At 44.0% G+C, this 27,636-nt stretch overlaps 1 protein-coding gene across 1 annotated transcript in view; it reads right to left on the reverse strand.

Annotated features, from left to right (window-relative positions):
• Positions 1-27,360, reverse strand: part of LOC116832348 (olfactory receptor 1F1-like) — a 30,091-nt gene extending 2,731 nt beyond the window's left edge. The window contains exons 1-2 of the mRNA XM_075071260.1: positions 26,448-27,360; positions 25,924-25,980 (exon numbers count right to left, since the gene is read on the reverse strand). Of these exons, the coding sequence (XP_074927361.1) occupies positions 25,924-25,980; positions 26,448-27,360 (970 nt within the window). The remainder of the gene's footprint in view (positions 1-25,923; positions 25,981-26,447) is intronic.
• Between the last annotated feature and the right edge of the window lie 276 nt (positions 27,361-27,636).

Below are 27,636 nucleotides of genomic sequence, written 5' to 3' on the forward strand. Positions count from 1 at the left end.
AGTGTGGCACTGGGAGCACATGTTCAGCTGATTATCCACCACAACCCCCAAATCTTTTTCAGAGTCTCTCTCCCCAGGGTGAAGTCCCCCGTCCTCAACCTATGGCCTGCATTCTGGGTTCCTAGATGTATAGATTTGCATTTAGCCAGATTAAAAGACACACCATTTACTTGCTCCCAATTTACCAATCAATCCACATCACCCTGACCCATCCTCTTTATTATTTACCACTCCCCCAAGTCGTGTGTCATCTGCAAACTTTTTCAGTGATGATTTTATGGGCCCTTCCTGGTCCTTGATGAAAATGTTTATGTTAATGATGCTCAGTCTCAGGCCATAAACAAACAATCACGAAAAGTTCTGTGTTTTCACCCACTTCTAATGCATCAGGGCATAGGATCGAGTCTGTTCCAGCACCGTAGTCCCTGTCGGTGTTTCTGCACAGTGAAGGAAAAGCTGCACCTGGCATGTGCCAGCCAATGCTTGTGGGGCTCTGGCTGTGGGGTTGTTTCTTTGCTGTGTAGATTTCCAGGCTCTGGCTGGAGTCTGGGATGTAGGATCCTGCAGGGTGAGAGGTTTCCCAAGCTCGGGCTCTGGCTCAAATCCAGAAAACTACACAGCAATGAAAAGCCCTTCAGCCCGAGCCCCAAGAGCTCAAGACAGCTGGTATGGGCCAGCTGTGGGTGCTGTGAACACAAACCCGATGTTCCCAGTAAAGGAAGATTGAATAGAAAGGAAGAGAAACCCTACCACATGAATAAAGATCCCAAGAGCTCATATCTGCTGGTACGTACCTGACATCAGACAGGGCTCCTTGTCGCTCCAACTTCTAGAAAAGAAATCAACGACATTGCCAAGAAAAGAGGAATATAATTTCTTCCAAACAGCCCCAGAGATATCAACTGATAATTGTTGCTGGGATTTTTACTCCCTGGTGGACAGGCTTTCCCAAAGGAAATAAACTCGCTCTGGATTGGAGACAGAAAACAGATCATTTTTAAATAGAAACAAGGCCAGGAAGGAATTGGGTACTGCTCTGTCAGTAAACACTGGACATTATTTTCCAGAAAATATTGACTCGTTTCCATTATGGGAGTGTGACAGGCTGCCCTCTTGGCCGATCCAGGGAGACCTGAAGAGGGGACCCTAGGAGCTAAGTCTGGGAGTCTCCACAGGCTGAGCTAGAGAAGAACGACTCTTTATTGGGGGCTGAGATGGACCCATCTATTCTGAGGAGAAGCACAGCGTGTGGAGAGTCACAAGAACATAAGAGCGGCCATATTGGGTCAGACCAAAAGTCCATCCCGCCCAGTGTCCTGTCTTCTGACAGTGACCAGGCCAGGTGCCCCAGAGGGAATGAACAGAACAGGTAACCATCAAGTGATCCATCCCCTGTCGCCCATTCCCAGCTTCTGGTGAGCAGAGGGACACCATCCCTCCTCATCCTGGCTAATAGCCATTGATGGACCTGTCCTACATGAATTTATCGAGTTCTTTTTTTTTAACCCTGTTATGGTCTTGGCCTTCACAACATCCTCTGGCAAAGAGTTCCACAGATTGACTGTGAACTGTGTGGAAAAAATACTCCCTTTTGTTTGTTTTAAACCTGCTGCTATTAATTTCATTTGGTGATCCCTAGTTCTTGTGTTATGAGGAGGAGGCACCCACCAGTGTCTCCCCCTCCTGCCAGCTGCAGCCTCCCCCGATCAGCTTGTCGCTACCCCCTCCCACCTCCTGCCCACTGCCGTCAGCTCTTTGACGGTGCGCCGGAGGCACTTGGGGGGGGGAGGGGGCAAGAGATGAGGCCTGGGCGATGCATGGTCCAGATGCTGGGAGAGGAAAGGGAAGGACCAGCCCCTTCCAGATGCTACATCCTCTACTGTTTCAAACAGCACTGCATTTGTCAACCAATCCATGTATAATTTTCTGAGTAGAGAATTCTAAAACATATAACCTGTCCTGGCTGGAGTAATTATCATTATTACTTTTATTATCATATTGTGCTTTGTCATTCATTATTTAAAGTAGTACAGTCCTCCTAGAATGTAACTTTAGCTTGTACTAACCTTAGCAGTGCCAGTTTAAAAAAACCCTTAGCTAAACACATAACCTCAGACGCTGGCCAGATGAAGGTGGCTTATTTTCAAATTGTATTTGTAGTTATATCTGTAAAAGAACTTAAAAAGTGCATGAAAATAAATGCAGTTCCAACTATGATACCCTTGAGTCACATGCATGATTGTGCTCAGTAAACATAAATGCCAAAATAATTAGACAAATGAATTCCCTTTCTTAATAAAAAGGAAAAAAACCCTTAATCACATCTGTTATAATTACTCTTTTAGTGAAAGACAATTGAATAATGGCTGTAACACAGAGTTAGAGAAAGGAAGCAGATTTTATTTATTTTTATTTATCTCTATTTAAAATGTGTACAACAAAGTATCAGATGTGTCTTTCTCTGGTTTGAGGAAGGAAAGTGGTGGAATCCCAGGAGGAGTCAACTCCAGGAAGAACATCCAAACACATTGGCACTTTCTAATACAGTTCTTCAAAAAGCCCCACCTCTGCTTGACCATTGTTCTGGGAAATGTCTGGGGAAATGATGGCAGCCAGCCAGCCTCTGCCTTAGAAGACTTCTTCTAGGGATAAACAGCATTAGTCTGTGTAGGGGGGAAACAATCTAAAAAACAATGCAGAGCTCTGCATTGAAACCCAGCAATGTGCTTGTTCTCTCAAGAAACCAGATCCAAACCAGGCAGCATTATCAGAACAACCAGAGAGTGCAGTGGTTTAGGTATGACTGGCTAGAATTTGCCCAGTGGAGGTTGCCAATCATTCAGCACTGATGTACAGTTGCAGTTCTTTATCCTGTCTTAGGATAAGACAACCTGCCTATCACAATGATCATTGGATTTAAAGAGTCGATGGAAAAGGGAATACAGCAAGTTTTGCACTAGACCTATGCCTCATCAGGGGAGCACTTACCTTTCTCAATATTCCAGCAAGTGCTCCTGTTGGGGTGCTAGGTCAGTGATGGTCACAGTTTGAATTTGACTTCTCATAAATAGGAAAAGAATTCCATAAGGAACCAAGTCCAGAAAGAACATCCTAACACATTTCCACTTTCTTATTTAGGTATCCAGAAAGTGCAGCTGTGATTGTCTGTTGTTCCTGGGAATGTCTGGGGAAATGGGGCAGCCAGCCAGCCTCTGCCAGGGAAACCTTTCTTTAAGGATAAGGAGCATTAGTTTGGGGGGGAACCCTAAAAAACCAACAAACTGGAGTTTTGCATTGAAACCCAGCAATGTGCTTGTTCTCTCAAGACACCAGATCCAAACCAGGCAGCACTACCCTACAGGATGGCCAGAGTGCAGTGGTTCAGATACGATTGGTTGGAATTTCCCCAGTGGTGGCTGCTAATCATTCAATGCTGGTGCAGAGTTGCAATTCTTTATACTGTGATCATTGAATTTAAACAATTGTTGGAAAAGGAAATATGGCAAGACAACGCTTGAGAGAGAGAGAGAGAAGAAACGTGTGAATGAGTCTACTCTTAGTGCTATGTGGAGAAAATACTAGATGTTTTTTCGGTCGATCTATGCCTCAACAGGGGAGCACTTTCTCTTGTAAATATTCCAGCCAGTGCTCCTGTTGGGGTGCAAAGTCAGTGAAGCTCCATTGTGTGTCTGTGGGTTCCCCTTTCAACCGCTGGGAAATGTTCTCAGAAATCAGGGATTCTCCTGGAGGTTTGAAGCATCCAATGGACAGGATCCCCTATGGACTCCAACGTAGAAACAATGCCCAGACAGAGCAGCACTTCTAATTTAACTCTTCAGGGAGTGCCAGCTGTGTTTGGAGATTGTTCCTGGGAATTTGGGGGGGAAATGGTGGCTGCCAGCCAGCCACGTCCAGGTCAATGTTCTTGTAGAAAAAGAAAGCATTAGCCTGTGCAAACCAAAAGGAGGAGTTCCCCATTGACACCCAGCAACTTGCTTGCATTTCCCAAGTAACCAGATCCAAATCAGGCAGCACTATCCTATGGAATGACCAGAGAGTGCTGTGGTTAAGACAGGATGGGTTAGAATTTCCTGTTGGGAGGTTGCTCCATATTCAGTGCTGGAGGCCAGGAGCAGTTCTTTGTCACATCTTACAGTGAGACAGCCTGCAGTTCACTAAGATAATTGCATTTAAATGATCGGTGATTTCAGAAGAGGAAACTGAGAATAAGACAGAGCCTGAAAAGATACAAATAAGCCTTGTGGGTTTGTGCTGTGTGGAGACAATGCTGTAGTATTTCACTGGAGCTAGGCCTCAACAGGGGAGCACTTACCTTTCTCAATATTACAGCAAGTGCTCCTGTTGAGGTGGTAAGTCAGTGATGGTCCATTTGGATGGTTTGAATTTGACTTCTCACAAAAAGGAAAAGTTCTCAGAGACCAAAGAGTCTCCTGGAGAGTGAAGGAATGCGACCGGTGGAATCTTATAAGGAACCAGCTCCAGAAGGAATGTCCAAACACATTACCACTTACTTATTTAGGTGTTCAGAAAGTGTGGCTGTGTGTGGCTGCTGTCCCTGTAAATGTCTGGAGAAATGATGGCAGCCAGCCAGCCCCTCCCTGAGAAATCTTCCTCTAGGGAAAAAGAGGATTAATGTGTGTGGGAAAAAAACCCAAAAAACCCAAGCAGAGTTCTGCCTTGAAACCCAGCAATGTGCTTGTTCTCTCAAGAGACCAGATCCGAAGATCTTAATACGTTTGTTAGTCTATAAGATGCCACAGAACTCTGCCGCTTTTACAGATCCAAAGGAGGCAGCGCTATCCTACAGAATGACCAAAGAGTGCAATGGTTTGATATGATTGGTTGGAATTTCCCCAATGATGATTGCTATTCAGTCAACACTGGAGCAAAGGTGCACATCTTAACCCCGTCTTTGGATAGGACTAATTGTTGTTCACAGTGATCATTCAATTTAAACAGTCAATGGAAAAACGGAAAACAGCGAGAAAACACTCAAGAGAAAGGAAATATAGGAATGAGCATCATCGTTTTGTGCTGTGCAGAGAAAACACTGGATTTTTTTTCACTTAACTTATGCCTCAACAGGGGAGCACTTACCCACATCAATATTATAGCCAGTGCTCCTGTTGAGGTGCAAAGTCAGCAAACCTCCGCTGTGATTCTGTGGCTTCCTCTTCTGACCATGTTCTCAGAAATCAGCGACTCCTGATGGTTTGTAGCATTGGACTGAAAGGATCCTGTACAGACTCCATTGCAGGAAATACACCCAGACAGAGCAGAACTTTCTTATTTATCTGTTCAGAGAGTGCCAGCTCTGTTTGGATCTCGGTCCTGGGAATTTCGGGGTGGAAATGGTGACTGCCAACCAGCCACGTCCAGGTGAGCATTACTCTGGGAAACAAAAGGAATTTCCTATTTGGAGGTTGCTCCACAGTCAGTGCTGGAAGCCAGGTGCAGTTCAGTGCCTCAAGCACAGCTACACACAGAGGTGAGAGCTGTCCTAGCACTCTGTGTAAACCACCTCAAAGAGGGGTGTTGCTCCCAGTGCTCGGAGGCTGTCTACACTGGCATTTCACAGCACTGACACTTGCTGAACTCGGGGTGTGGAGGGGTGAGTTTTCACAGCCCTGGTCGAGAAGGTTTCAGCACAGTAACTTGCCAGAGTGAGACAGCCTGCAACTCACAATGATTACTGTGTTTAAACAATTGGTGATTGAGAAGAGGAAATCAAGAGCAAGACAGAGCCTGAAATCATACTAATAAGCCTTGTGGATTTGAGGTGGGTGGAGACAACGATGGATTTTTTTCACTAGATCTGTGCCTCAACAGGGGAGCACTTACTTGTCTCAATATTCCAGCAAGTGCTCCCATTGGGGTGGTAGGTCAGTGATGGTCCATTTGGTTGGTTTGGACATATAGGAAAAGTTCTGAGAGTTCAGAGATTCTCCTGCTGGTTGGAGTGGAATTCCAGAAGTCAACTCCAGGCAGAACATCCAAACACATTGGCACTTTCTTATTTAGGTATTCAAAAAGCCCCACTTGTGTTTGGCTATAGATCCTGGGGATGTCTGGGTAAATGTTGGGAGCCAGCCAGCCTCTACCTGGGAAACCTTTCTTTAGGGATAAACAGTATTAGTCTGTGCCAAAAACCAAACCAAACCAAACTGACCAGCAAACGAGAGTTCTGCATTGAAACCCAGCAATGTGCTTGTTCTCTCAAGAAACCAAATCCAAACCAAGCAGCACTATCCTACAGGACGACCGGAGAGTACAGGAACTTCCCCAATGGGGGATGCTAATCATTCAACTCTGGAGCCCAGGTCAGTTCTTTATCCCATGTTACGGTTACACTCCTTGCAGTTCACAGTGCTCACAAGCATGCAGTCAATGGGACAGGAAAAACAGGAATAGAAAACACTCACGAGAGAGGAACCTATGAATGAAAGTCACTGTCTGGAGAAAATGATGTATTTTTTCACTTAAGCTATGCCTCAGAAGGGGGCACTTACCCCTTTCAATATTCCAGCAAGTGCTCCTATAGGGGCAGTAGGTCAGTGATGACCCATCTGGATGGAAAAAGTTCTCTGAAACAAGGGAGCCTCCCTGGGTGAAGCGGCAGGTGGGGGAAGAGTGAGAGAGTGAATGAAAATATCTTTTTATTTTCAAAGGAAACACATGAAGAAAATGTTCTACACACACAAGTATAAAGCTAATGCCCTTCCAGGCTTAAACATACTTCCTGTCTTGGCTTTTTTACCCAATGTAGGAAAGTGACTTGCCAGGAGAATTTTGATTAGGAGCACTAGGAACTCACCAAGGAAACCAATCAATGTGCTTTGGGGCTGGTCTCTATCAACCAGATCCAAACTAGGCAGCACCTTCTAGTTCAAAACTCTTGGTAAACAGATGGAGCAAAACAGATGTAAAGAAGGACGAGGCAGAAGGCTGAATGGAGAGAAAGCCAAAGACAGAGAAAGAGATGAATGAGATGTAAGGAGAGAGATGCTGAGAACAAAGATGGGGAACAGAAAAACAGAATTACCAGACACAAAAAACCCAATGGTTCATCTAGTCTAATTTCCTGCTTACAGTGGCCAACATCAGATAACTAGATGTGTCCTGTGGCTTCCTTTTCCCAAGAGAAGCACCAGTGTTTTTACCCAAGCTATGCTGCTAAGGTTCATATAATCAAGTGTCAGCTCTGCAAAGCAGAGCAGGACTTACCCATCAGTGTGAGTCTCATTCTCCCCAGGTCCAGGCTGGCTGGGAGGGATTCTCCAGGCAAAGCGTCATCTCATCAGGGACTCTGGCACAGCTGGGCCTCAGAGGCAGCATGGTCTCTCCCAGGGCTTGTGGTGTCTCCTGGCCTTGAGCCTTTCCAGTCTTTCTTATATTCTGGGGCCTCTGCTCAGTGTCTCCCTCCCAAGTCCCTCCCTGCCCTTTAATCATCAGAGGGAGTCGACACGTGGTCTTCATGGACTTGCAGGGAACAATAGCCAGGCACATCAAAGGAGCATCAGGCTGAGCTGGTGATTAAATCAGTTGATGTTGCAAACATCCAAGAAAACCCCCACTGTGCATGGGCACAAGCCTTACCACAGGGAACCTTATGGGATGGGGCTGGCAAATGGTTTCCAAAGGCAGCAGAAAGAGAAGCCACATGGATAGGAATTTGGGGTCCTGTTCTGGGCTCTGGGCACACACTTCTGGACTTTTTCACATAAACTAGACTCCAACAGGGGCTACTCCAGCTCACTGGGTTTTTAACCTCCCCCTGCCCCCCAGCCTGCTCATTAAGTTGTAGACTCATATCCAGGCCCTGATACTATTCAGCTACATTCCATCACTGCTGGTTGAGAGTCCAAAAAACATGAAGACGGAAGACCATACACACCTCTGTGTGGTATTTCAGTGTCTATTCATGCAAGTGTGTCCTTAACTCCGTGTGGGAGTGTATATGCTTTTGCGTTAGAGCATCTTGTGTACCTGAGCATATTTTTTGTGTGACTGTATCTGCCTGCCGGACTGGGGTGGTTTTCTGCTTTATTTGTTTGTGCATGCGTGTGTGTATGTGCGCTTGTGTTCATGTTTGTGTGCGGGCGTTCCACACTTCTGTGCAAGAGTAACGGAGTTACCTTTGGTTTAAGCCTATATGACATTAGCCTCATCCGCTGGGATATTGCTGATACAGGGCTAGCAGCTTGGTTGCAAAGTCAGCAGAGAGAGAAGCCATGTGGTTAGGAATTTGGGGTCCTGGTCTGTGCCCTGTGTATAGATTGCTGTACGTTTATAGATCCACCAGCCTTCAACATGGGACTGCTCTGCTCTGTGTCTGCAATACTGTTCTCCACCAGAAAACAGCAGCAATAAGAGACTGACACCTTCAATATCCCAAACACTTCACGAAGGGGTCAGCCTTCCACCAGCTCCCCCATTCCATCCCTGCTGGTTTCGACTGAACCCCACACTCAAAAAGGATGCATTCTACATCTAAAGGATGCTGAGGACTACGAAACTTTGCTGGCACAGTTACCCAGACAAACACTTCTAATGCAGACGTAGCTAATCTGCTGGCCCAGTTTACACCAGTTACTTGAGAGATATCAGCTACAGCAACCAATTCACACCCCTGAGAGACACAGTAAGGCTGACCTGAGCCCCAGCTTAGCCAACACTTAGGTGTAATGAAGAAATCTTCCATCAACCTATCTTCTCGCCTTTCCGGGAGGTTTGTTTACAGAAGAACCGTTCCATAACTCTAATAATGTCTTCACTACATTATTGCAGACACAGAGCAGGGCCTAACACCAGGCCTCAGAGTGACCCTATGTTTAAAGTTGGGTTAGCTGTAAATGGGTAGGGTGGTATAGGTGTGTCTACTCTACAGCTTATACTGACAGAGGTATCTCTATATCAGAATCATAACCCTCTCTGATGTAGCCATGCCAATGTATGTTTCAGATTCAGACCAGTCCTTTAATGGAGAAGCAGGTTAGGAGTCCAAAATGTGATGGACTAAAGACGTAACCTTCTCAGTCGCAGAATATTGAGCTAAAGCCCATAATGGGAATAAGCTTGAGTGGCAGAAGGTTTTCTTGTCAAAGCTGCAAACTTGTAAGTGTGGAGAAGCCCTGTGTGTGTGTGTGTTTGTGCTTCTGTCCAAGTGACTGAGTGTGTGAATCTGCCTCTGGCTGTGTGTTTGAGTCACTGCTAGCGTGCATGTGAGAGATTGTATTTGTTTGGGTCCGAAGGCATGTTTGTAGGCGTTTCGCTACGTGTTGTGTATAGAAGAATGCGTTGCTGTGTGCTCATGTGTATGTGACTGTCTGTTCCACAGACATAGTTCTGCTTTAATTAGGTGACTATTTCTTAAGGAACAGAGTCCACAAAGAGCAGCAATGTTGTGACGGGGTCCCCAGGGTGCAGCCTGGGCTGTGGAACCTCCAAGCCCTCAGAAGGCACCAGTCTGGCCTACCTGATACTGTAATGCCGATGCCAAGCTGCAAACCTCTGACAGCCTCTGGATGTATGCAGACATCCACAGGCAGGGAGCCACCCAAATGAGTTACATGAAAGATTTCCCAGCTGCCCATGAACTATCAATAGGGAGCCAATTCCCTGTAGCTCCCCAGATTTGCACTCCAGACCCGTATTGTCTTACATGATCAGAAACCTGACCAGTGTTAGCTCATTACCTATTTCACCTTTCTGACAAAAGGGTGACATGGAACAGCCCTCGTTAACCTGAGCAGAGATTTCCCGAGCATCTCAACCAAACACACGGCTTTAGGTAAAACATAAAACAGATTTATTAACTACAGAAAGAGTGATTTTAAGTGATTTAAGTGGTAGGCTAAATCCCTTAAAAGTCAGAGACACTTACCTTAAGAAAATGAAAAGTAAACACACATTCTAAAGTCTCATTTTTTAGTCTAAGTGGAGCTGAAGCAAACAGCTTTTCTCACTCCAACTGATGGCAGAAGCAGGTGACAGTTCCTGAATACATAGGCAGGAACTACCTTCCAGACTGGGACCACCCTTCCCCAATTCAAAGTCTTTTTCCTCCAGATGTTCTTCCAGGTGTTGTGTGGGTGGGGGTCAGAAGAGATCAAGTGATCATGCCACTGTCTCTCACTTTCTTCCAGCTGTTGAAAAGATCCTTGCTGGGACATGGGTTAGTTGCCCTCACATTTCATATGTGCCTCCACCTAGAAGTCTCTAGGATAGTGGATTGTGTGTAGATGAGCCGTTTATGCCTGTCTCTCCATTTATGGCTACTCCTTTGTTGTAACTGAAGGGCTGGTTGTGGGTGTCCCTAACCTCACAACATAGCTCAGTGACACATATAGCAATACTTCATAACTTCACATACAATGGTCGTACACACAAACAGTACAACAGGTTATTATTGTTCAACAGTTCAATATTTTCAAATGATACCTCACAAGGCATACATTATACAAAACACGTCAAAATAATGTCACAGCGGTGAATATGGCAGTTCCAGGGTGCTACTTTGAGATACAGAGTGTCACAACTGTATTAGTCAGACACTCAGACAGTCCTTGTTCGGGTCTGGTAGTGTGTGGTTTGTGGAATTTGTATGTAAATGATTATATGCACAGTGCTGCTGTTTGGGTATAGTTCTTGAGAATCTCTGGGTTTGCACTGGCAGACTGACATCACCTTCCAATCTGCTATTGTGCAAAATCTCTATATAGACCTGTCCTGGTCTGTATCGCTCCCTTTAGGTCTTTATTCAGCACAGGAAGTAGCCATATGTTCTTCATTGCCTGGCAGAACCAGCCAGGTCAAAGGAGTTAACCTGCAATGGGGTGCTAACTCCCTCTCAACCAGCTCATTCAATCACTGGGGATTAGACTCAAATCCATGTTAGAACTGGATGCAAGTTCATTTTAGATCCTGCAATGGGGAAGAGTCCAAAATGTGATGGCACAAGGAGAAACCCATCTCGATAGCACACTGTTGAGCCACAGGCTTTTCTGTGTATACAGGCTTTTCATCATTGTATCCACTCATGCTCCACATCTAAACATATTCATCATATGAACAACATACCCTCATATCTCGATGTCTGTACCTTGACCCGTTAACCTTTTGCCCCCAACTGGGGATATTGCAGACTATGTAGTCTTTACACCATCCAATTTTAAACTGAACTTCGCACCCCTTAATAATCTGTGCGTTATTCCCTGGTAACCAGAAACGTCTACACTTAAACTCTGTATCATTCACATTTTTTAAACATCATCTTAATAAGATTTCATATTGATGTGTGAAGATAAAAGCCAAGTACAAGACACTTGCAGTTTTCATTGACTAGGTTTTCTAAAAACTATAATAATTACAGACAAATGCAAAAACGAGAGACCCTGTTTTTATAGACATGTTTATTCATGACAGAAACATAACTTCAATATCATCTAGAATGTGGATTTCAAATGAGAGTTCAGCAGTGAAAGGATGCATATATATGTGCATTTAAAAAGCAATACATTTGTATAATCTTTTCAGAAAGCTGAGAGGGGATCCGATTCTTCTCTTAAATACATCAAAGGGATAAACAGCAGGCTGGGAGAAGAGTCTAAGGCCACGTCTACACTACATAAGAACATAAGAACAGCCATACTGGGTCAGACCAAAGTTCCATCCTGTCTTCTGACAGTGGCCAATGCCAGGTGCCCGAGAGGGAATGAACAGAACAGGGAATCATCAAGTGATCCCTCCCCTGTTGCTCATTCCCAGCTTCTGGCAAACAAAGGCTAGGAAAACCATCCCTGTCCATCCTGGCTAATAGCCATTTTTGGACCTATCCTCCATCAAGTTATTAAGTTCTTGTTTGAAACCTGTTATAGTCTCAGCCTTCACAACATCATCTGGCAATGAGTTCCATAGGTTGACTGTACATTGTGTGAAGAAATACTTCACGTTGTTTGTTTTAAACCTACTGCCTACAAAATTACCTTGACCTAACTTCCTTCCACATACAACCACTACAGTACTTTCAACGCTTGTGTGTGTTGTCACTTTGCTCCTTGTGTTAGCTGTGTGCATGCTCACCAGAAGCTCATCCTTTGCACTGTCAGTGTGGGGCATTATGGGAAGACTCCTGAAAGCCATTAATAGTCGACTTAAGCAATGCAGTGTCTACACTAACACTATGTGTTGACCTCACTACATCAACCTTGACTCTACACCATTCACAGAGGTGGAGTATTAAATTGGTGTAGCTTGACAGTTATGTCGGTGGGAGAAAAAATTAAGAGTAGAGACTTCCATAGCTTGTCATTGTAAGCTGCCTTGCCTTGACCTAACTTGCAGTCTAAGGAGCGTAAGGACCTGTTTACAAAGGAAAATGGGCCAGCAGTACTAAAACAGAGTAGTGATTATGCTGGTGTAATTCCCCACATGGACACACTATTCCTGAATAAAAGGGACTTCATTTTGGAATAATTACTTCTGCTTCTCCTTTTGTTCTAGAATAGAGGGGCAACATAGGTTGTTATGCCATAGTAGTTATATAGGGAGTCGCTCTGGACCAGGGCCCCATTGAGCCATAACAATATTATATGACCACTATAGCTCTGCCAGTCATTTTCCTTATGTAGCAAGCAGGCCAGTGTTTCTATATGCATGAGTGAATGAGTCTCTGTGTATTTGACTGTGTATTTGTCTACAAGCACATGGGTGTGTGTGGCTCTTTGGATATATTTCTTAGGGATCTCTGGGGTGAGCATGGCAGCCTGAATGCAGCTTCCTATCTGTACAGGTAGAAAATCTGTGAGCAAACCAGACCTAATCAGTATCTCTTTTCTAACTCCCCCAGGGTATTTAATCACCAGAGGCAGTTACCAAATACTCTTCATTGCCTGGAGGAGAACAATAGCTCTCTCTCTCCAGCCTTACCAAAGGAGTGTGAAACTGAACTGCTGATTAGTTCACCTGAATGGGGTGTGAACTCCCACTCAGGCAGCTTCTTCTGTCACTGGGGGATGGATTCAAATCCATGTTAGAACTGGATGCAATTTAGAGAGTGGGATGGGGAAAAGGGGTTAACACTCCACAACGAGATGCCGCAAATACAAAACATCTCAATAACACAATTTTGAAGCAAAGACTTTCCTGTCTAGGGAAGGTTTCAGGTAGAAACGTTCTTGCATATGTGTTTTTCAAACACCAAATAAATCCACAGTTTTCACTGACATTTTATTTTAAAAAATGATAAATGGTGCTATTTTTACTTTAAAAGTATTACAGAGAACATCCTACATGACAGGTCCTGTATTTGTAGACAGATTGCTTATTTATGACATAAACATGACATGAAAATGCTTGTGATTTTAAATATAAGTTCAGCAATGAAACAATCCAAATATGGGGGGGGGGGTGTTTAAAAAGTAACAGCAATATTTTAAAATCTTCCTGTTAACTTCTCACCACTATCCCTACAGAAATATTAATGAGTTATCAAACCAGGCAGAAACAGCATGTGATTATTAATTCTCATATGTTGTGTACATATTAATATCTCTCTATTTTTCCGATTGAAAACTGTGGCACAGAGACATATAGTAACTTGCTCAAGACACACAAAGAATCAATGGTACAGCTTCATTTATAATCTTGGAGTCATGATCCCAAGTCCTATCTTTCACAACCCACGATTTCTAACTCCCAGCCCTTCTACTCCAACTCAGAAACACCAGTCCACCCAGAGCCAGGGATAGAACTCAGCAGTCCTGGCTCTCAGCACACCTCCATCTAACCAGTAATGCTTAGTCCCCTCCCAGAACCCATTAAGTGCTAGCTCCTAGACTCCTCTTCTCTAACCCACAAGACCACCTAGAGATAAGGGGAGAACCCAGGAGTCCTGGGTTCTCTCCTACACCTCAATATAAGCACTGGATCCCACTTCACTCTCAGAGCTGGAATAGAAGCCAGGAGTCATAGTACCTGCTCCTATTTTCAGTCTCCTGGTACCATCCCAATTTCACAGCTCCAGGAACAGAATCCAAAACTAGTTGGGTTTTCTTGTTTAGCCACTCAGCAGGTGCACGTTTCTGGGTCAGTGTGTGGTTCATGATGTTTAGCGTGTGACCATGTTTATTTGCCTTTCTGCTTTTATGCATGATTGTGTGTCTGTGTGTCTTTTAGATCTGGCCCATGTAGGCCTCACTTGGTCTGAGTGGGACCAGTACTCAAAAGCACGGCAAGAGATAAGCTGTGTAAAAAGAAGTTCAAGAAATAATTAGAAGGGCAGCTATGGCAAAGTTCATGTGGAAGGAGACTTATCAGACAGGGTGAAAACTAACAAAATACACGGAGGGAACTAACCAAATATGCTGTGTGCGTGTGGCACACCAAGAGAGCATGACACAAACAGGAACTGGTTCTAAAATAATGTGACCACTCATAATGTGCATGAAATGACATAGATTGGAAGACTCATGCACAGGGTCACATTTGTATATAAAGTAACCAATATTGTTTGAATTTGTGCTATACCCCTCACCCATCCCCTATACATGAGTCTGATCAGATCTGTGTAAGTGTTAGTATACACCAGTAAAGAAACCTGAGTGATGAGTCTGAATTAGAGATAAGTTCTTGAGATCCACAAGGCTAAGGGCAGGAGAGAAAATCCAGCAGACTATGCACAAAGATCCACCTATTTAATTAAAGGTGAGATTTTAAACTAGGTTAGATCCCAAAGGAAATAACTCTGGGCCCAGTTCTGTTCTATATCTTCATCAATGATTAAGATAATGGCATAGAGAGTGCACTTATAAAGTTTTCAGATGACACCAAACTGGGAGGGGTCGCAAGATCTTTGGAGAATAGGATTCAAATTCAAAATGATCTGGACGAACTGGAGAAATCATAAAAACAATGAGGAGTCCAGTGGCACCTTAAAGACTAAGACATTTATTTGGGCATAAGCTTTTTGTGATGCATCTGACGAAGGGGGCTTTTTGCCCATGAAAGCTTATGCAAAGATAATAAGGACAAATGCAAAGCGCTCCACTTAGGAAGGAACAATCAATTGCACACATACAAAATAAGATATGACTGTCTAGGAAGTACTGCAGAAAGGGATCTGGAGGTCATGATGGATCACAAGCTAAATATAAGTAAATATTGCAGCACCATTGCAAAAAAAGCTAACATCATTCAGGGCTGTATTAGCAGGGGTATTATAAGCAAGACACAAGAAGCAATTCTTGTGCTCTACTCCACACAGATTAGGCCTCAGCTGGAGTATTGTGTCCAGTTCTGGGCACCACATTTCAGGAAAGATGTGGAGAAATTGGAGAAAGTCCAGAGAAGAGCAACAAAAAATGATTAAAGCTCCAGAAAACATGACCCGTGAGGGAAGATTGAAAGAACTTGGTTTGTTTAGTCTAGAGAAGAGAAGACTGAGAGGGAACATACTAACAGTTTTTGTCGTAAGAGGAGGCGCTGAGATATAAACCTTAGTATCAGAGGCCTGGTTTATATCTCAGGGCCTCCTCTTACTACAGTTTTCAAGTGCCTAAAAGGTTGTTATAAGGAGAAGGGAGAAAAAATGCTCTCCTTAACCTCTGATGAAAGGACAAGAAGCAATGGACTTAAATTGCAGTACGGGAGGTTTAGGTTGTATATTAGGAAAAACTTCCTAACTGTCAGTGTGGTTAGACAATGGGATAAATTGCCTAGGGAGGTTGTGGAACCTCCATCTTTGGAAAGTTTTAAGAGCAGGTTAGACAAACACCTTATTATCTTTTAGATGTTTGTAAATTGATTCCTTAATTATTTGATCCATTATCTTACCTGATACAGAAGTTAAGCTGACTGGCCTATAATGCCCTGGTTTGTCCTTATTTCCCTTTTTATAGATGGGTGCTATATTTGCCCTTTTCCAGTCTTCTGGAATCTCTCCCCTCTTAAATTACTTTTCAAAGATAATTGCTAATGGCTCAGATATCTCCTCAGTCAGTTCCCTGAGTATTCTAGGATGCATTTCATCAGGCCCTGGTGACTTGAAGACGTCTAACTTGTCTAAGTAATTTTAACTTGTTCTGTCCCTATTTTAGCTTCTGAACTTACCCCATTTTCACTGGTTTTCACTATGTTAGCTGTACAATTACCACCAAACTTCTTGGTGAAAAATGAAACAAAGAAGTCATTTGAAACCTCTGCCATTTTCACGTTTTCTGTTATTGTTTTTCCCTCCTCATTTTGTTCTGTGTAACTGTTAGTGTACACCAATAAGAAACCTGAATGATGAGTCTGAACTAGAGCTGAGTTATTGGGATTCATGAGGCTAAGAGAAATTCCAGCAACCTACACACAAAGATCCACCTATTTAATAAAAGTGTGATTTTAAACTTGTTTAGATCCCACAGTAAGCAACTCTGGGTCTGGTTCTGTTCAATATCTTCATCAACCATATAGATAATGACTTAGAGAGGACACTTATAAAGTTTGCGGACAATTCCAAGCTGGGAGGGGTTGTAAAAGCTTTGGTGGGTAGGATAATAATTCAAAATGATCTGGACAAATCTGAGAAATTGTCTGAAGCAAATAGGATGAAATTCTATAAGAACACATTCAAAGTACTCCATGTAGGAAGGAACAATCAGTTGAACATGTACAGAATGGAAAACGACTATCTAGGAAGAGGATCTGGGGGTCATAGTGGATGACAAACTAAATATAAGTCAACAGTGTAACTGTGTAGCAAAATAAACAAAAATGGGACATATCATCAGAGGTGTTGTAAGCAAGACACGAGAAGTAATTGTTCTACTCTACTTTTCGCTGATTAGGCCACAACTGGAGTATTGTGTCCAGTTTTGGGTGCCACATCTCATGGAAGATGTGGACAAACTGGAGAAAGTCCAGACAAGAGCAAGAAAAAATGATTAAAGGTGGATAAGAAGTGGGCTGTGGCCCATGAAAGCTTATGCTCAAATGAATTTGTTAGTCTCTAAGGTGCCACAAGTACCCCTGTTCTTTTTGTGGATACAGACTAACATGGCTGCTACTCTAAAACATGAACTGTGAGGGAAGATTGAAAAAATTGGGTTTGTTTAGTCTGGAGAAGTGGAGAATGAGCGGGAACATGTTAAATGTTTTTAAGTACATAAAAGACTATTACGAGGAGGAGGCAGGTGAATTGTTTTTATTAACCTCTGAGGAGAGGACAAGAAGCAATGGGCTTAAATTGCAGTGATTTAGGTTGGATATTAGGAAAAACTTCCTAACTGTCTGGGTTGTTAAGCACTGGAATAAATTGCCTAGGGAGGTTGTGGAATCTCCATATTTGAAGATTTTTAAGAGCAGGTTAGACAAACACCTGTCAGGGATGGTCTAGATAATACTTAGTCCTGCCTTCACTGTGGGAGATTTGACTCGATGACTTCCTGAGATCCCTTCCAATCCTACAATTCTGTGATTCTACTTTCATGGGTTGAATTTTGCTCCAGGAACAGTATTCAAACAGGGCAGCCCTCTCACCTTAGACACTCGAGAGTACATGTTTGTGTGTTTGGATGCTATTTGTTGGATATTGAGTGTGTGAGAGCCTCTCTGTGTATTGTATGTTTAGATATGAGAGCCTGTTTTCTCATAGATTGTGTGAGCCTGTATTGTGGGCTGTGTGTTTCTCTGATTGTGTATATAAATGACAGTTGTGTTACTATGTGTTTCCACATGTGGGAGTGCATGATTCTGTATCTGTATGACGGTACATTTGTATATGAGTGCAGGGCTGTGTGTGGTGGTTGTTTGGACTTAGTTCCTGGGGATCTCTGGCATCCTGACATCAGTTTCCTACCTATCTAGTTAGTCTATAAGGTGCCACAGGATTCTTTGCTGTTCCTACCTATAGTGGCACAAAATCTGTGAGCAAACCAGGCCTAATGAGTTTCTATTTTCTAACTCCCCCTGGTTCTTTAATCATCAGAGGAGGTTGCCAAATGCTCTTCTTTGCCTGTAGGGGAACAATAGTTTCGTCTCTATCCAGCCTCATCAAAGGAGTGTGAAACTGAATTGCTGATTAATCCACCTCAATGGGGTGTTAACTCTCAGTCAGTCAGCTCCTTCAATCACTGAAGAATGGAATCAACTCCATGTTTGAATTTGATGCATTTTAGAGACTGGAATGGAGATGAGGGGTTAAGACTTCAAAATGCGATTTTCTACAAATACAAACACATCTCTGCAAGAAACCCTCCTTTATATTTATTTCTCAATATGTATGCCAAATAACATGTAAACTAGAAGTTTCCACTGAATTACTTTACTAAAAATAATAAAATGATACTACTTTTACTTAAAAATACAGACACCATCCTACATGAAAGATCCTGTCTTTGCAGACAGATTGCTTATTTAGGACATAAACATAACTTGAAAATCATTGTGATTTTATATACAAGATCAGCAATGAAACAGTCCAAACAGAGATGTGTGTGCTTAAAAAGTAATAACAATCTCACCTCCATCCTTACAGAACTATTCACTGATTATTAAACCTTGCAGAAATACAACCTACTATTTCTCAGATGAGGTTGCATTGTGCATATTATTATTACTCATTTTCTAGATGAAAATTTGTGACTCAGAGACAGACAATAACTTGCTTAAGGTCACAGAAAGAGCCACTGGCATAGCTTGAATTATAGCCTTGGAGTCATGATCCAAAGTCCAACCCATTACACCCCACACAGCCAGGAATAGAACCCATGATTCCTACCTCCCAGCCATTTCACTCTAATCCATTAAACACCACTCCTGTCCTAGAGCCAGGACTAGAACTTGCAAGCACCAGCTTCCAGACCCTCTCCATCTAACCAGTGAAGCCTATTCCCCTCCCCAAACCAGTGAGAGACCCCCAAACCCTAGCTCCCAGCCTCCTCTGCTCTAACCCCACCCTCCACACAAAGATAAACATAGAACCCAAAAGTCCTGGTTCCCAGATGGCTTAGTATAATCATTAGACCCCCACTGGGAGAGAACCCAGGAGTCATAGTACCTGCAGTTATTTTCAGTCTCCTGCTACCACCCCAATTACAAAGTTCAGGAACAATCCAAGCTAAGCTGTGTTTTCTTGTTTAGCTGCTGAGCAAGCGCATGTTTCAGTGTCAGCATGTGGTTCATAGTGTTTAGTGTTTGAGCATATTTATTTGATTTTCTACATAGTTGTGCATTAGTGTATCTGTATGCTGTATGCATGTCTATTAGATCTGGCCCTTGTAGGCCTCACTTGGTCTGAGTGGGCCCAGTAGTCAAGGGACAAGGCAAGAGATAAGCTGTGTAAAAAGAAGTTCAAGCAATAATTAGATGGGCAGCTATGGCAAAGTTCATGTGGAAGGAGACTTAGTAGAGAGAGAGGAAACCAGCAAAATACAAGAAGGGAACTAACCATGTATGTTCTGCACATGTGGCATGTCAAGAGAGCATGATACAAACAGGAACTGATTCTAAAGTAACCTGACCACTCATAAAGTGCATGAAATGATGCAGATTGGAAGACTTATGCATAGGGTCACATTTGTATATAAAGTAACCAATATTATTTGAATTTGGGCTCTATTCCTCACCCATTCCCTACACATGAGTCTGATCAGATCTGTGTAAGTGTTATGTGATACAGTATGGCCAGAGGGCAGCATGAGAGTGTTAGCAGGGGGGCTTATTCCTTGCCAAGGGAGGAAAGTTTGCTTTAGATTAACTAGAACACCTGTAGCCATTTAGAGCACCTGACTCCAATTAGAGCACCTGACGTCAGTCATGTGATAAAAAACCCCTGCTTCAGTCAGACAGTGTGGGAGTTGAAGGAGGAAGGTTTGGTTAGAGAAGAGAAGAGAAGAGAAGAGCAGAGAAGAGCAGAGCAGAGCAGAGCTGTGGTGGATTGTGAAGTCTAGAAGAAACCCTAGATAAGGGGCACCAGGCTTGTGTAGAAGGGAGGCAAGAGGCCCTTCACAAGCTGAAGGATAGGAGAGGGAAGTAACCCAGGGGAAGGAACCGCTAGTTCAAGTGGTTCACCACAACCCTCAGGGCCCCTGGGTTGGGACCTGGAGTAGAGGGAGAGCCCAGGTCCCTCCCTCTCCACTCCCCTCCTCCAAGGACACTAGTGGAGTAATTAAGAACCAGTTCAGAGGCAAGTAATAGTGCCCTGAACCTACCCCAGAGAAGAGAAAGCGTGAGACCCAGCAGATCAGTACTGGCAATTTGCCACAGTTAGTATACACCAGTAAAAAAAACTGAGTGATGAGTCCATTGGAGCTGAATTCTTGGGATCCATGAGGCTAAGGGCTGGAGAGAAATTCCAGCAGCCTATGCACAAAGATCCACCTATATAATTAAAGGTGTGGTTTAAACTAGTTTAGATCCCACAGGAAGCAACTCTGGGTTTGGTTCTGTTCAATATCTTCATCAATGATTGAGATTATGGCATGAAGAGTACACTTGTAAAGTTTGCAGACAATACCAACCTGGGAGGCGTTCCAATAATTTTGGAGGATAGGATTACAATTCAAAACAATCTGGACAAATTTGAGAAATAGTCTGAAGTAAATAGGATGAAATTCTATAAGGACAAATGCAAAGTGCTCCACTCAGGGAATAACAATCAGGTCCACATGCACAAAATGGGAAATGACAGCCTAGGAAGGAGTACTGTGGAACAGGATCGGGCAGTTGTAGGGGATCACAAACTAAATATGATTCAACAGTCTAATAATCTTTCTGGGATGTATCATCAGGAGTGTTGTAAGCAAGACACAAGAAGTAATTCTTTCATTCTACTCCATGCTAATTAGCCCTCCACTGGAGTCCTACAATACTATGATTCTACTTTCACAGGCTGAATTTTACCTCATGGACAGTATCTAAACAGGGCAGCCCTCTCTTAGTTAGACACTCAAGAGTACCTGTTTGTGTGTGTGTTTCTGAGTGTTTGGATGCTGTTGGTTGGATATTGAGTGTGTGAGTACCTATCTGTTAGTTGTATGACTGCATATGAGAGCTTGTGTACTCTTTGGACATTGATTGTGTGAGCCTGTTTTTGTGGGCTGTGTTTTTTTTCTGATTACATAAGAACGTAAGAATGGCTATACTGGGTCAGACCAAAGGTCCAGCTATCCTTGTGTCCGAACAGTGGTCAATACCAGGTGCCACAGAGGGAATGAACAGAACATAGAATCATCAAGTGATCCATCCCATCACTCATTCCCATCTTCTGGCAAACAGAGGCTAGGGATACCATCCCTGCCCATCCTGGCTAATAGCCATTGATGGATCTGTCCTCCATGAAATTATTTAGGTTCTTTTTTTAATCCTGTTATGGTCTTTGCCTTCACAACATCTTCTGACAAGAAGTTTCACAGGTTGACTGTGCATTGTGTGATGAAATACTTCCTTTTGTTTGTTTTAAACCTGTTGCCTATTAATTTCATTTGGTGACCCCTGATTGTCTTTCTATATGTGGTAGTACATCCTTCTGTGTATTTGACTGTGCATTTGTGTATAAGCATAGGGTTGTCTGTGGTTGTTTGAACTTAGTGCCTGGGGATTTCTGGGGTGAGGATGGCAACCTGACATCAGCTTCCTGCCTGTACTGGTACAAAATCTGTGAGTAAAACAGGCCTAATGATTGAGTGTCTGTTTTCTAACTCCCCCTGGCTCTTTAATCACTACAGGCAGTTGTCAAATGCTCTTCTTTGCCAGGAGGAGAACAAGAGCTTTGTCTCTATCCAGGCTTATCAAAGAAGTGTGAAACTGAAGTGCTGATTAATCCACCTCAATGGGGTGTTAACTCCCATTCAGTCAGCTCCTTCAGTCACTGAAGGATGAAATCAAATCCATGTTAGAATTAGATGCAATTTGGAGACTGGTATGGAGATGAAGGGTTAAGACTTCAGAATGTGATTCCACAAATACAAACACATCTCAAGATAATTTTGAAGCCAAAGACTTTCCTTTCTAGGGAAGCTTTCAGGTAGAAAGGTTCTTGTATATTTGTTTCTCAGAGTGAAACCGTATCAATCATATAAACTAGCAGTTTTCACTGACTTTACTAAAAAAAAGGATAAATGACACTATTTTTACATAGCAATACAGACAACATCCTATATGAGAGTTCTGTATTTATAGACAGATTGTTTATTTAGGACATCACATAACCATACATTGAAAATCTTTGTGATTTTATATACAAGATCAGCAATGAAACAGTCCAAATATAGGTGTGTGTTCTTAAAAAGTAATAACAATCTCACTTCTATCCTTCCAGAACTATTAACTGATTATTAAACTTTGCAGAAATATTACCTATTAATTTTCAGATGAGGTTTCTCTGTACATATTATTATCCCTCTAATGTCAAGATGGAAAACTGATGTACAGAGATGAACAGTAATTTTCTCAAGATCACACAAAAAAGAACCAGTGGCATACCTTAAATTATAACCTTAGAGGTGTGATCCCAATACTTTTCTCTACACCCTACTGTTCTCCCAGAATCAGGATTTCTCACTGCCAGCCCTTTCATTCTAACCCATTAAACACCACACCTCAGCCAGATCCAGAGCTAGAAGTCCTAGCCCATCTAACCAAGGAAGCCTATTCACCAAACAAAGCCTGTGATAGTACCCAAACCTTACCTCCCAGACCTCTCTGCTCTAGACCACACACCGAGAGGCATAAAACCCAGGAGTCCTGGCTCCCAGACATGTCAACCTAACCACTAGACACCTCTTTTCCTTCCAGGGCTGGGATAGAACCCAGGAGTCATAATGCCTGCTTATATTTTAAGTCCTCCTCATGCCACCCCAATTACACAGCTCTAGGAACCGCATTCAACATGGGATTTGTATTCTTGCTTAGCCACTCAGCAAGTGCATGTTTCTATGTCAGTGTGCGGTTCATGGTATTTCTATATGTGGGAGTTCATGATTCTGTGTGTGTTTGACTGTGTCTTTGGCCTTGGCTACACTGGCACTTTACAGAACTGCAACTTTCTCGCTCAGGGGTGTGAAAAAAACACACTCCTGAGCGCAGCAAGTTACTGCACTGCAAAGCACCAGTGTAAACAGTGTCCCAGTGCTGGGACCACGGCTCCCAGCGCTGCAAGCTAATCCCCACAGGGAGCTGGAGTACCTGCAGCGCCGGCAGAGCTCTCTCCCAGCGCTGGCGCTGCAACCACACTCGCACTTCAAAGCGCTGCCGCGGCAGCGTTCCTGCTGCAGCGCTTTGTAGTTTTGAGTGTAGCCAAGCACACAGTTGTGTGTGACTGTTTAGATAAAGTTCCTGGGAATCTCTTGGGTAAGGATGGCAGACTAACATCAGCTTCCTCTCTGTACAGGTACAAAATCTATGAGTAGACTAGCCTTCTCTATTCTAACTTCCCTGGGGTCTTTAATCACCAGACGCAGTTGCCAAATTCTCTTCATTGACTGAAGGGGAACAATAGCTCTGTCTCTATTCAGCCATATTAAAGGAGCATGAACCTGAAATGCTGATTAGTCCACTTGAATGGGGTGTTAACTCCCTCTCAGCTAGCTCTTTCTGTCCCTGAGGGATGGACTCAAATCCATGTTAGAACTGGATGCAATTTAGAAACCAGGGTGGGTAAAAGAGATCAAGATTCCAAAATGTAATGCTACAGGGACCAAGCCCTCTGAGCAGAACAACTCTGAGCCATGGGAGGTTTCCTGTGCATGGAAGGTTTCTTGAAGTATGTGAAGGTGAAATTCAAATGCCAAATAACCAGCAGTTTTCACTGACTTATTTTTATAAATAATGAAAAATGTCACTCTTTTTACATAAAAAGAAACATGGACAATATCCCATGTGACAGATCCTGTATTTATAACTGGTTGTTATGTTTATGACATTAACTTAATTTGAAAATCCTTGTGTATTTTAGATACAAGTTCAGCAATGAAACTGTCCTAGTAAAATTGTGTGTGTGTATGTTATAAAATCTTGCACTGACCATATCACCCCATTCAGCCTACAGAAATATTACCAATTATTAAACTTTGCAGAAATCTGTCCTGACTATTAATTCCATGTGAGTTGTCTGCTCTCTATACATATTATATTTTCCCTCTATTGTCCAGGTCAAAACTGTGGCCCAGAGAAGGAAAGTAACTTGCCCAGGGTCATATAAAAAACAAGTGGCATAAGTGGAATTAGGACCCTGAAGTCCTGATGCCTTGTCCTATGCTCTAACCCACTAGACCCCACTGCCTCTCAGAGCTAAGAATAGAACCCTACCCCCAATTAATTAACTCCCTAAGCCCCACTCCCCCACCAATAGTGTTAACTCCCAGCCCTTCCATTTTAACCACTAGACCCCATTGTCCTCTCAGAGCCAGAACCCAGGTGTCCTGATGTTTGCATCTGTGTTCATTCTCCTAGTACCAGCCTAATTAAACACTATATTTCTGGTTCCAGAAGCACCTAACCACTTTAAATAATAAACAGCTCACTCCCACACCGTTTAGACCAACAGGCACAAAATCATAGGCATTGCCAGATAGGACCAGACCCAAGGTCCATATAGCCCAGGATCCTGTTTATGACAGGGCCCAGCCCCAGGTGGTGTAGAGAAGAGTAGGAGCCATCAAGTGGCAGATGGGAAATAATCCTCCAATTAGACCTCCCTTTGGTCTCTAATAGAAAGAGATCAGCTTCAGTCCTGAAGCAGGAGGTTTAATATCCCTACCAGACTGTTTGAGACCTCTAGAGGCACCGCTTAATGACTACAGTCCTTCAACAGTGCAGAAATGATGAGCTGGGGTAGGCCCAGTTAATACCAGCAAGCCTCCCACACCTCAAGTTCCTTGCCAACCTGAAGAGGGGGAAATGCCTTCCTGACCCCAAATCTGAGTTTTGGACACAGCTGCTCACCACTTAAAACAGAATTCTCCTTCCTACCCTGGAACACTGGTCCACCCCAACTACTATCCTGTCGCCAGCTCTCTGATGCTTTGCAGGAAGGTGAGCCACCCACCTACCTGCTCAGGTTAGGAAAAATTCTTCCTGACCCCAGATGAAACCCTGAAGCATGAGATTGGATTGGTCATTATTAGGCTGGGATTTTCATTGGTAAATATATCCAGCAATCATAATCCAAATGTACAGATAAACAATGTGAGAAGAATTCTGCTTGAGATCTTAGAGTTTGATTTAAGACTATTGAGTTTGTGTATTTTGACGTGCTGTTGACAATCTCTGTTTTAACAGCTGCAGGACATTATTGTCTGGCCCCCTGTTGTTCACCACCCCCATAATTTCCCATCACTGTCATAATTTAAATCTATAATTATGGAGGGGAGGAAACTTAGAAATAAACATCCATTGAAGTTATACAAATTAAAAATCAAATTCTACCAATGGTGGCCAACCTGAGCCTGAGAAGAAGTCAGAATTTACCAATGTACATTGCCAAAGAGCCACAGTAATACATCAGCTCACCAGCTCTCCCCACAATAAGCCCCCAGTGCCTCCTGCCCACCAGCAGCCCTACCAATCAGTACCTCCTGGGGGGTCTTGGGGGAAGGGGTGGAGTGAGATCAGAGCCGGGCAGGGCAGGGGGTTGAGCACTGAGTACCCCTCACCACATTGGAAAGTTTGTGCCTGTAGCTCCATCACCAGAGTCGGCACCTGTGCAAGGAGCTGCATATTAACCTCTGATCTGGAACCACAGGTTGGCCACCCATGAAATTCTTCCAAGTCTAGTCATTATCATGATACAACTACAAGTGTTAAGGGAAATGTAGGCAAGTCTCTTTGCCACATGGTCCATTAAGGAAGGGGATAAATGGGGGAAAGGGAGGTGATTCATGATATGGGGGAGGGCAGGGCTGGCGCTTCCATTTAGGCAACTTAGGTGGTCGCCTAATGTGCCAGGATTTGAGGGGGTGGCGTATTGCCGCCCTTGGCAGCAATTCGGTGGCGGGGGGTCCTTCTGCGCTCCGAGTCTTCAGCGGCAATTCTGCGGTGGGTCCTTCACTCACTCCGGAAGTGCCCCGAAGACCGGGAGAGTGGAAGAACCCCCCACCCCCCGCTGCAAAATTACTGCCAACAACCAGGAGCACGGAAGGACCCCCCCAGGGCACCAAAAACCCTAGCCCTGCTCCTAGGAGAGGGATAGCTCAGTGGTTTCAACATTGACCTGTAAAACCCAGGATTGTGAGTTCAAGCCCTTGAAGGGGCCACTTAGAGACCTGGGGCAAAATCAGTACTTGGTCCTGCTAGCAAAGGCAGCAACCTGGGTTCAATGGCCTTTCAGTTCTATGAGATAGGTTTATCTCCATATATTTATTTCTATTATTTAAGGTGTAGATGGGCCCAGAGTTGACATTCCCCTGTCCCCTCGGGCTCTCATGTTTTCAGAGAGGAATTTTTTTTCCCTATTGCATGTTTCAGAGCTGCCTTCACCTCCTTGTTCCTCAGGGAGTATATGAGCGGGTTCAGCATGGGCGTGACCACATTGTAGAGCACGGAAGCCAGGGTGTCTACATACAAGGGGTGCCCAGAGGTGGGTCGGTTATAATTAAACATGCACGTGGTGTAGAACAAGGTGACCACGGCCAGGTGGGAGGCGCAGGTGGAGAAGGCCTTCCACTGGGCCTGGGCAAAGCGGATCTGCAGGACGGCCCTGGTAATGGCCACGTAGGACACTACGATGCAGAGGAAGGGAATGGCGCCCAGCAGCACTGTCCCAGCCAGCAGCACCACCTTGTTGAGGGAGGTGTCCGAGCACGAGAGCTTCAGCAGCTGGGGGACGTCGCAGAACAGATGGGAGATGTGGTAGGAGGCACAGAAGGGCAGGACAGAGGTGAGGCCTGTGTGCAGGGCCGAGTTGAGGAGGCCGCAGGTCCAGGAGGCCACTGCCAGCTGCAAGCAGGTCTTTCTGCTCATGAGGGTGGCATAGCGCAGCGGGTGGCATATAGCCAGGTAGCGGTCATAGGCCATGATGGCTAGGAGGATGCACTCGACTCCCACAAAGGTGATGAGGAAGTAGAGCTGAGTAAAGCAGGCCTGGAAGGAAATGGCCTTCTCCTCTTCCAGGAAGTTATTCAGCATATGGGGCAGTGTGACAGAGATGTAGCAGATGTCTAGGAAGGATAAGTTCTGGAGGAAATAGTACATGGGGGTTTGGAGGCCAGAGTCTAGCCGAACAATGATCAGTATCATCCCATTGCCAACCAGAGCTGTGAGGTACACAAACAGGAGTGCCACAAAGACCAACTTGTGCTGTTCTGGGAAAGTAGAGAAGCCCAGAAGCATGAAACCCAGCTCAGCTGTCCGATTCCCCATCTCCTGCTCGGCTGCATCTGCAAGGGAAGAGGATGAATTATTAATTTAGTGCATAGCTTCAAGAAGCCAAATAGATCTTCCAAAAGCAATGAGTGACTTTGGTGCCCAAATTTTGAGATACCTTTTAAAGGGTTTGAGCTTACAGGCCCCTTGCCTGGAGTTGTAGCCTTTGGCTTGTCTCTGCCCCTCCTCCTCCCCCCCAGGTGGCAGTGGGGCTTTGTCTTTCCCCCTGCCCCCAGGATGGCAGGGATGGGGCAGCCTCAAGCTTCAGTCCCC

The sequence above is a fragment of the Chelonoidis abingdonii genome, chromosome 11, assembly GCF_003597395.2.
Source record: "Chelonoidis abingdonii isolate Lonesome George chromosome 11, CheloAbing_2.0, whole genome shotgun sequence".
Taxonomy (NCBI): Eukaryota; Metazoa; Chordata; order Testudines; family Testudinidae; genus Chelonoidis; species Chelonoidis abingdonii.